We start from the raw sequence: 11,459 nt of genomic DNA, 5'->3' as shown, positions 1-11,459 counted from the left end.
TTGCACGCGTTTCTCACACGTCAGTTTAATATTGTGCGAGGTAATAAAACGTTGAGTTGAATTGAAACTCGAGAGAGGAGAGTGTTTTTAATGTTATCGACGCGAAATCTCGCTTCGCTTTGTCTGCTTTGGTTAGAGAAATGTGGGAAAAGTATTGCGTGAAAAATTGTGAAATTGTCACTACCGGTTGGTACATTGAAAATTAAAAATTCCCTGTTCACCCCTATCGCAAATTTTTAGAGAAATGGTTACTTTAAAATTTCACGCGTTAATGGACGTTAAATTAAAATATTTCAAGAAAAAAAATGGATTACAATATTAGGTGTACTAATTAATTCGTTACCTTTTCTCACAAATTTCAATCTTTATTTACAAAAATATCAAAGACAATTTTAACTCTTTGCGGTCATTGTCCGTAGGCATGGTAGCCTAAAAAACGTATAAATTTTATTCAAATGAGTTTGTTTAACCTGTGTGCACTTTTTCCCCCGTTTCTGTAGGTAAAAGGTCCACAGAGAATTTAGAAGATAAGAACGTCTTGCCGGGAATATCTCGGGATTCGACCGCAAAGAGATAACGTTCAAAATAATCTCCATTAGTTTGGACGATCATTTTTCCACTTATCCGGTAACTGACGAATTCCCTCTCTAAAGAAATATTGCGATTTTAAGTGAAAAAGATCGTCGAGACATTACGAAGAAAGTGCACCGAATTAATTCATACACCTAATCCAACATTTAACCCACGATAAACGTCTAAATAACGAACAAGCGTTCGCTTCGTAAGCCGTGACGTAAATATACCAGCAGAAGCTTATACACACGTTTAACGCTTCCTCCCAGAAACACCCGGAAATTTCGTCCGACAAATTTTTCATCGCAACAGGTTCTCAAGTGCTTTCCCCGTATTGCTTCGACGGTTCAACGGACCGTTTCTACATAATTTAAACGAACTGTTGCGCATTGCGCGGGACTGTGGAATGGGACCATCGGGACTAACCTCGTGCCTCGTGAAATTCAAGGGCTATATGGGCGTCCACGCCCAGGGAGAAGTAATTATTAACCACGTTCAGCGGTAGATTCTCCTTGCCCTTTCCGGTGTCGTCGTCGCCCTGAGCATCTGGATTTCTCTCAACCACCAATTGCCATCTGTCCAGCAACGTTGTGTCGCTCTCACCGATATTCGTGAGGATCTTTCCGATCGGTTCATCTGTGTAACCGCCGCCCCAACCTAAAGCTCTGGCTAGATCGTTTCCGGTACCAAGAGGAAGTACACCCACTGCAGGCGGTGGATTCGCACCGATTTGATCCAGGATCGACAGCACCCAACCGACTGTACCGTCACCGCCGCACGCGAGAACTCGGAGATTCGGAACTTTGTTGAATAATTCCAACCTGGAAATGTTGAGTCGTAGTTTTAGTTTTATTTTAGTTTCCTTTGAATAATTTGGGAGTAGAATTTTGATGATAGTGGTGTTAAAGAAATTTGCTTAGTCGGTGGTGAATCTCTGAATTTTTCAATTTCAGAATTTTGGAATTAATGAATATTTGAATCTTTAAATCTTGGAATCCTTGAATATTTGAATATTAAAATCTTTGAATATCGCAAAGGAATATGTAGACGGCTAAAAAAGCATCAAAGATGAAATGTTTTTCAATACAGCTCAAACAGAGTGAGTTGAGAGAGAAATAAAGCACTTTTGCTGAAATTTTTAATCATCAAAACCAGTTACCAGTTCTCCATTCAGCATTCCTGACTTAACGCCGAAGCTTCGTTCGAAGTAAAAGAAAAAAAACTTGAAATAATAAATAATAACGCTCAACTTCGCAACGTTCGAACAATAAAACTAATTACCATAAGTTTCATTGTCTGTGATTTATTTGAAATGCATTCAACCACTTCCATCTGAATGCGGTTTCATTGCAAACAAAATTTCAAGCTTTCAATGAATAATGAAAAATGAAGTACCTGCTCTCTTGTACGAAGCAAACAGGAAGAAAAACCGTGTTTCGTTCGTAATTTAATTATTACGATTTCAATACCTCCCGATATGCGTTGTGGGTAGTCTCGCGAGTATAGATATGGAAAACTTTGAGGTTCACGATTATGTTCTATTGGCGAAGTGCCGTAAAATACAATGCTTGGTACACGAGGTGCGCTAACATCTTCTTCGCTTGCGCGTTCAAAAGGAACTGTCTGGAAGCAGACAATCCGGTTTGCGCCGGAATATCGCCCCGCTCCTCTCACCCCGGTACCGGATCGCACGAACGAGTGCGATCCGACGCGCAGCTTCGATTTGCTCGACAAATAGAAAAAAAAAGGGGGGAAACGAGAGAAATTCATCAACAGCCGAGTTTCAAGGAACTTTTATAATTGTCTGACTGCACAGTGACGGTGTAATATTCACGGACATGTTGTTTATGTCGTCATGAATACAGCCGAGCGTTATGTCTGAACTTCTGAATAAACTTCCCAAGGAACTTTCGATAATACCGTAGCGACAACCTTTATTCAGCCACTTCCTGGCTACCAGCCAACCGGTAGAACTTTAATTAAACCTCTTGTTCATTTATCATATTTTCCAATATCCCGTCCCCTTTCGTCTAATCCATCGAATCAATTCATTTTCATCTCAATTTCCATTCAATTAACCTAATTCCTTGCCAAAATCCGGACACACTCTCTCTATTAGGTGTAGAAAGTGTCGTACAAAATGTTTCGCTTCCTCCCCGCTTTGAAATAGACCCTTCAAAAGATCGAATATTACGCGGATTAATTGGAAAAAAAAATAATCGGAAACCCAACATTGCGGTATCGATAGCTTTGACGAATTGTTATTTATTCTCCTAGGAAAGAGACAGTTTTATATGAAAGAGATTGCTAAACAATCGATAGTCGATCTACCACGAATCAGTGGCTAGTGAAGGTCCTCCAACTACATATGTATGTACTCTGTTAACCTTACCATATCTGAGTCTCTCCCATAAAACAAAATGTGAAAAAGTACAATAACTTATTCGAAATTAATTGAATTTTTACACAAAAATCTAACTTATTTTAACCTATACCCTACTAACATTAACAAGCAAAAATTCTATTAAATTGTATTATACTGTTAACTCAATAGTAGCTTCCCTATTTCTTCCCCCTCTTCAATTTTTTACACAAAAACCTAAATTGTATAGCCTACACTGTACTAAAATTAACAAAAAAGAATTGCATTATATTTTCAACTTAGATAATAATAACTTCCCTATCTCTTCCCCTCTCTTTAACTTTTTACGCAAAATCCTAATTTATTGTAACTTACACACTACTAAAATCATTAGAAAAATACAAAAAAAATTCATAATTCCACCAAATTATATTCTCAACTCAGAAATACCCTCTTCAAACACATAATCCACAAACTCACCCCATTTTGGGCCCGCCCTGCGTCAGATCGAAGACCTGCCTCGGATTCAACAGCCACTGGAATTTCTGCAACAGCTTAGCACCCTGATTTCCTCCAGATTTCGGGTTGATGAAAACCAGCACCGGTTTCACCGACGCTGTAGGTATCGGCTTCACCACCCACAATTTCCCCTGATCTTTGTCCAGTTCCTTGTCCTTCTCCTTCGACTTCTTTCTGCTAGCACCGGTGCCTGCACCGCTGCCGGACTTCTTCTTCCTCGGTGATTTCCTCAGGCTACTCTTGAAGCTACCTTTCCTAGGCAACTTCACGATCCAAGACGGCGGCACTATGATGGAAGCGTGAACACCGAGTTCACAGTTCTCGCCGATCTTCTGTACGTTGAAACACGCCTCTTTGTTATGATAAGCGAGCTTGCAGAAGCTGCAGCTGACCGCGACGATCTCTTTGGAGGAGAAGCTTAGCTTGGATTGGAACGATTTGCCGCAGTTCGCGCATTTCCCTTTTTGCGAACGACGATGGACCCAGTGGTGATGCGTGCTCGTCTGCTCTCTGTACTGACGCACACCCACGTCACGGAAGCTCGATTTACAGGCGAAATTCAGACCCACGGCGCAGACCGCGTGGGCCACCACGCGGCACGCCGCGCATTTCATCCGTGGTCCATGTTTCTGTAAAGTTTTCGGAGGTTTTATTCGTCAGTCGCACTGTGTACGTTGTTAGTGCAATTGTGGTAATTTTCTTTTTGAAGGACTTTGTAATTTTTCAATTTGAGAAAAATAGAAAGGGTTGAGTTTATTTCTTTTTGAAGAAATTTGTAATTTTTAAATTTGATAGAAGTAGGAAGGGTTAAGTTTATTTCTTTTTGAAGAAAATTGTTTCGGTTGGGTGCTGGTGGATTGGACGAGAAGCTTGCGAGATGGTGACCACGTGGAGAGTAAAAATGGCGACGTGTAACTAGTGATCGTTTATTCTCATGTACAGATCGAACGCACTAGTGCCTAGTGGAAATTAGACACATAATTTCTTACGAAACACTCACTCAACTTAAACTTACGAAGCGAATAAAAAAAGATGGCAATTCGCACGGTGCATATGGAGGTTATAAACGACGGAGATCGAAGCAACGATCGACGAAAAGTTAAACGGAGGAGACAAGAATCGAGCTAAGAATGCCGATCACCGGTAATGCGACGGCGCAAACGCTTCGCTCGCGTTAGGTGGGGATGACGATAGACGCAAATTAGCCGCTGTGCGCAGGTGGTCTGTCTTCCGAGAGAGACGCGAAGTCATAGACCGGTCAACAAGCATGGATCGCCCTACACAGGGCCGCACGCAGCGGGATCGCGCCCGGGGACATGCCGGCATTGAACAAAAATTGTAATTTTTAAATTTAATAAAAACAGGAAGGGTCAAATTTGTTAGCGACGACGTATTCTGAGGGTCGTCGAAGGCGATTGACAATTAACCCTTTCATTGCTGTTGACGCTTTGAAAATTTACTCACACTGTACAATTCGCGCCTTTCGTGCACTTCTAATTAATAATCAACGTCTGTCCATGTGCATTGCGCACTAAAATCTGTCGGCTGAAAGTATTGTATAATTGGGCAGGAGGTGATTCTCCCTCCAAAAATAAACGAAAAAATGAAGAATAAAATTTTTTTATTCGAAGCGTAGTTTTTGAGAAAATCGAGCTCGAAAATCCATTGGGGATGTTTGCATTTACATAGCTAAGATGCATTTCATCGAAAGATATTCTAGGTTCAAGAACGCAGAGCGACAAAGTTTTATCAATTACATTTCATTACATTAATTAAGGAATTACTGAAACTGGTGCTCTCGTGCAAACGTGCCCCAAGGATGTTCAAACCCAATTATCTCCAAAGTTAAGCCACTAATGAAAAAATTTTATTTCACATTTTTCACTCATTTTTCAACGAAGAATTACCATACTTTCAACCTGTATAGTAAATGTAATTAGGGGCTTATAAGTCTTAAATAGCAAATTTCATTTGCCGTTGGCAGTGAAAATTAAAATGAATTACACGGTGAAAATTGAAACGAATAATACCAGCTGTTAATTTCTGCGTTAAAAGAAGAACAATTTTCTGTGAAATTATGCAGGTCCCTCTATTCATCGCTTTCATTAAATTTTCACAAGCTTTTTCTGCCGGATTTTTGTTTAAACATGTGCTTCATAAAATCTCCCTTAACGAGCAAGAAACCTCTCGACAATTGTTTCTTTTTTTCCAACATCGGTCGTAAAGTGTAATACGACCTTTGTACGTTTAAATCACCGAAAATTACCATCGTATCGTCGCGGTGGAGCGTTTCGAAGTCCTCAAGAGCGCCATATTGGGACACGCTCAGCATCAGAGACAGAGCAAAGATACTGAATTATGCATTATCGATGAGATAAAAGTTGGTATGAAAAACGACATCACCAGACGTAAATATCGAAATTTATGTGATCATCTAAGAGCACTCGTGTTACTTATCTTCACCTGCAAGTGTAATCAATCATTCCTCGAGCATCTGTACAATCGTTGCAGAAAAAGACACGCGTAGAAACATGTAATTACAAAAAGAAACATTCTCATTTTCCACTTCGTTTATCCTGCAATTAAATATCTACACGTCTCTTAACACGTTCGCATCGGGAAACGAGAATTCTCGTGTTCTTTGAACACGAGAAAAGTTCAAATTATATCGTGTTTGATATCATTTTCATCAGAAAAATCTCACCATGTTAAAAAAAATTTCAGATGAAAAAAAGTAAAATTAAAGAAATTATATTTTTCTATTATGATTTGTCGAGCCGTGAAATCTCGTAAAAGAAACCGAGTGGTGTAGCGTTGTACGCTTGACTGACAGCGAGCGAGATAACATAGGCGCAGCAATGACGCAGACCTAGGCGTAGGACCATCTATACTGACACTTGTAGAATCCAAACTGACTGACACTTGTAGAATCCAAACTGACTGACACTTGTAGAGAATTTACTGTATTGGGCGCCAAAGACGAGGCCCGATCGTCATTTGTTTCCCCCGATAGGCAGATTGTCTTGCTCGGCGTCGATGGAGAGGAAGACGACACGCGCTCGCGTTGTATAAATTGTGCTTCACCCAGATTGTAATCCTTGCGTTATAATTATAATAGCGTCCAAAATGCTGAATTATTATTACAACATAAAATTAGAGTGTACGGAACTATAAGAGAGAATAGAGGACTACCAATAGGTCCAAAACCTTTAGATCACTAAAATACCCCCGATTTATAGAAAAGTTTGTGAAAAATAGCCCGATGCGAATGTGTTAAAATACACACGTTCAACCCTCATCCGTCCTTCAATTTCGCATCTTAACAGGTCCCTCGGTGTTAATTCGACACAATGGTAAAAAATCTGTGGCGACCGCCACGGGGGACCTACGTACTTAGGCCTGGCGACTCTTGGCCCTCGAGGCGAAGAATCGAGAGATGTTTTTCCAAACATCTCCGAGTTTCTTCGTCCTCGAGGACAAGAGTATCGCCTCGGCAATGCAGGCCCCACGCCCCCACTTCCTGGGACCTTCCCAGGGAAAAGGGGCTACTTAAGGGAGCCCCGAAAAAGGCAGGAGTAATTTTGTCGTAGACCTTCTTTCTACGCGCATCGTATCGCCTTACATTTAAAATTAGTTGAAGTATTATCGGTTGAATAAATATATTTTTGTTAAACAACTTCGCGAGTAAGCATTTACACCACGTCACTTCCAAAAACCAATTAAACGAAAATAATTAATTTTGTAAATTCTTTTTTAAATATAGAAAATAAAGGTAAAATGTTTTCTACAAATAGCCGAATAATACAATTTTTTACCGGAAAAATGTGTCGAATTGACACGAGGGACGGGTTAAGCAATACGCTAAACGAAGTGACTTTAACGAACGATCTTTCGTCGTCGTTTTCTATCCTCGAGCACCTTCTAATTAACGGTTGGGAGAGATCCTTCTTTTTTCTTCTCTCGAGGAGAAGAAGTAGAACAACTAAGCGTGTCCACGAAAATACCCCATAATTATAGCCAATTTTACAACAATTCTTCCCATTCAAAGACGAGCGATTTCGTAATTACAAAAGATACGCGAATTTATGTAACACCGTTCACCTAACCAATTAACCTGTGCGTTGTGTAATTCTTTATAATTACACCGGTTGAAAACTGCGTTCAGTAATAAAAGGTAGAAAATAGAGCGCGATAATTAACTGGGGGAATTGGAAACGAACGAACGATCAAAACGATAGAGATCGTTTTGCTTCGAACGAACGGAAGAGAGGAATTTCTGTTCGAGGAAGAGGAAGGAGAGAAGTCCACGAAAAGCCTTAGGATCCTCTTAGCAGCGGTGGTTTTGCTCGAGAAGAAAAAAGAACCGCAACGCGCGCGAAATCGGATTAAACGGCGTTCAAAAAACTGGGGAGCCTCGTTAGCGGCGCTTTAATGGCATAATCGATAGAAATTACGGCCAAGAATACGGCAATCTCCCTATTTCCAACGCCACTCTTGGAAAATTATTTCCCTCCCGCGGTAATATCGTTCCGCGATATTGAAAACAGATGTTTCCTCTTCTTCATCGTGAAGAAAGTAGGAATGAAAAGTTTTCTGCTAATCTCTGTGCAACACGAGATTTCGACATTAGGAGGATGATCTGACGAAGTTGGGAAATTGAAAAGAAATGAACGAGTGTATAGTGCTAATGTACAGTTTAGAGTAGGTGCACAGTGGTATTAATATTGGGAGCTTTTGAAGATTTTTCTGTGGATTCGAAGCTGATTCTAGGAGTTTTCAGAATTTTTCTGAAAATTTCTGCATTTTTTTAAATAAAGTTTAACATATAAATTTGAAGCTTTGCGACTGCTTGTTATGAAAATTGTAAAGTAAAAATATCAAAATTTCAAAAATTGTGTTTATATTTATTAAAAGATTGTATAATGTAGTTGAAATGCATTCGTTAATTTATTTGGAAGTTAATTCTACGAACGTTGCAATTTTCACGATTTTTCTGAGAATTTCTGTTTTTTAAAATGCACAAAAATTCAAAATTTTTTAATTTTTTAATTGCTTGCTGTAGAAATTATAATACTAGCCTGGTCTTACTAAAAATTCGAAAATAAAAGGAATTGACGAAGTATTAATTAAAGAATGCAATTAGAAAAAGTTTATGCACGACATCTCGACGGACATTCGTAGAATTCTCCCAACTTCGAAGGGAAAATAAAACGGTATATTTCCACGGTCCCTATAACCTAATCTCTAGGATTCGCATTTAATCCCACGTAACACGATTTCCCACTACGCAACATTTTACAGCAACCTAACCACCCAGTTCCACGAGGGTTATCTGCAGGAGGAAAAGCTAAGATGCTCGGTACAGCCTCAAGCAGGCTGTTTTGTAAACTGTTGTAAAAACACATTCAAGGAAAATCGATTCGTTTGCAGTACATAGAGTCTAACGTATGTGCTCGTAGCAAGAACCGGAAGCTTTTTACACGAAGCGTGAAGCTCGTGCCTCTGCAATCTGGCAGAATTCGCATGCCGTTTAAAGAGCCCGCCGCAACAGTAAACCGAAAAAGGAGAAGATAGAAAGGAAAAAGGTGGAACTGGGAAACGGAAGAAAAATATGTGAACTTAGAGGAAGAAGGAAGGAGAGAATCAGAGAGAATTAGAGAGAGAGTGAATCTCAGAGAGAGAGTTAATCACAGAGAGAGAGTTAATCTCAGAGAGAGTGAATCACAGAGAGAGTGAATCTCAGAGAGAGTGAATCACAGAGAGAGAGTTAATCACAGAGAGAGTGAATTTCAGAGAGAGTGAATCTCAGAGAGAGAGTTAATCACAGAGAGAGTGAATCACAGAGAGAGTGAATCAGAGAGAGACTGAATCACAGAGAGAGTGAATCTCAGAGAGAGTGAATCTCAGAGAGAGAGTTAATCACAGAGAGAGTGAATTTCAGAGAGAGTGAATCACAGAGAGAGAGTTAATCACAGAGAGAGTGAATCACAGGGAGAGTGAATCAGAGAGAGACTGAATCACAGAGAGAGTGAATCTCAGAGAGAGAGTTAATCACAGAGAGAGAGTGAATCACAGAGAGAGAGTGAATCTCAGAGAGAGTGAATCACAGAGAGAGTGAATCGCAGAGAGAGTGAATCGCAGAGAGAGTGAATCTCAGAGAGAGACTGAATCACAGAGAGAGTGAATCTCAGAGAGAGAGTTAATCACAGAGAGAGTGAATCTCAGAGAGAGTGAATCACAGTTCGAGTGAATCTCAGAGAGAGACTGAATCACAGAGAGAGTGAATCTCAGAGAGAGAGTGAATCACAGAGAGAGAGTTAATCACAGAGAGAGTGAATCTCAGAGAGAGACAGATAGAGAGTGAATCCAAGAGAGAGAAAGAGAGGGAGAGAGAGCGTGAATTCCGGGAATCGACGGTACACGTGTAAACCTCGTCATCCCGTTCGCCACGTTTCAAACGATTTAAAAGCTTCATCGGTTTCCATTGTCTACACGCGATGATCAAAGCGATAAACGAGCGAACGGTAGAGACGTGGTCGAAACAAAAACGCTATCATGTAAACGAAAGTTCGTCGATGCTTCAGGGGGCGTAGTACTACACATGAACATATTACCGGTTCGACGAAGCCTACCTACCTTGCCTGGCCTGGCCTGTGTTGTCGAGAAGCTGCGACGTTGATAAAAAAAAAAAGAAAAAAAAAATTGTGACGATTCCACGGAGCGTGAGAAAAACGCGGTCGAGAGGGAGAAGGCAAAGCAGCTTCTCTAGAGGGTCAAGGCTGGTCGGCAGACCCTCGTCGAACCTCTCTTCTACGTCGTTCGTTTCGGTTCCTCTTGAAGAAAAAAGCTTTTCCCTACCGATATTAGTCGGCCGTCGCGGTTTATATTGGCCTACATGACTCTCTCTCTCTCTCTGTGATTCCTTCTTTCACGAAGACCAATCATTTTTCTCGTATAGGACAAGATCGATCTAAAAATGTGCATACTTAGTCGAAGAAATTGGAGAAAAATCGAAAAGCACCGCGAGATGAAATCGGTTAATTGATCCTCTTCAACGATATAATTTCTATCGAGAGAGAAAACGAAAGAGAGATAGATCTTAGGGAGCACTCAAATTCAACGATGCAGACACCTTTCGACTATACTCGGGAGCAAATTGGATTGCTTGCTCGAGAGGGACGACGGCGAATCTCGTCTCTGTTGTTCCAACTCGCTATTTTCTCAGTGTACCGCGGACCAATCGCCCGATTCCAACGGTTCAACCACGAATTTATCAACTATTTTTCAAACCTGGTCACGTATTATCGCAGAAAACCTGGTGAAACACCGTTTCACGGCGATGCACACAGCGGTTTTTTATGAAAATATTGATAAAAGGACACAGAGGATTCGATCGTCGAACAGAAAAAAAAGAAAAAAATTGTGAAACGTGTATTTAACGTCACGAGATAGTTCCAATTACAGCCTGGAAATTTATCCACTATGTAATACGAGGACTGTCGTGAATTTTCCCCCGGTGTTATATTAATCCACGCTCTATATCAGCATATACATCCCATGACGCAGAGTACTGTAACAATAAACGAGCGAATTATTCAAATTTTCCATAATTTTTTTTCTCTCTACGTACACCACAGTCGCGAGAGAGTTAATCCCTTAAATTGCTGCTATTTTTCACTGTAAACATTCTCGGTATCGTTTCCACGAGAGAAAAGCTAGTAAAAAATATAAAAGGAAAAAGTAAAAAAATCTGTTCGTTTCGGAAACAAAGTAAACAACATCACACTCTGCGTCAGAGAATGAAAAAGCCACAGGTTGCGCGTTTCAGCGAATAAATTCGCTTCACGCGATCGAGAGAGAGAGAGAGAGAGAAAATGGTCATGAATGGTCCAGTGTGAGGGAACAACAGTCGATCCACCGCTAATCACTAAATCAATAGGTTAAATTGTGCACCAGTATTCAGTTGCCTGTCGAATCGAAGCTACCTTTCAAATTTCACCGCCGG

At 40.4% G+C, this 11,459-nt stretch overlaps 1 protein-coding gene across 1 annotated transcript in view; it reads right to left on the bottom strand.

Moving 5' to 3' along the window:
* LOC108577474 (eye-specific diacylglycerol kinase) overlaps positions 1-11,459 on the bottom strand; it is a 94,167-nt gene that overhangs the window by 10,213 nt on the left and 72,495 nt on the right. Inside the window, exons 3-4 of the mRNA XM_017940630.1 lie at positions 3,416-4,083; positions 1,000-1,394 (exon numbers count right to left, since the gene is read on the bottom strand). Of these exons, the coding sequence (XP_017796119.1) occupies positions 1,000-1,394; positions 3,416-4,083 (1,063 nt within the window). The remainder of the gene's footprint in view (positions 1-999; positions 1,395-3,415; positions 4,084-11,459) is intronic.

This window comes from Habropoda laboriosa, unplaced genomic scaffold (assembly GCF_001263275.1).
Source record: "Habropoda laboriosa isolate 0110345459 unplaced genomic scaffold, ASM126327v1 scaffold776, whole genome shotgun sequence".
Lineage (NCBI taxonomy): Eukaryota > Metazoa > Arthropoda > Insecta > Hymenoptera > Apidae > Habropoda > Habropoda laboriosa.
The sequence above is the reverse complement of the archived record's forward strand: the minus strand, read 5'-3'. Positions and strand labels throughout refer to the sequence as shown.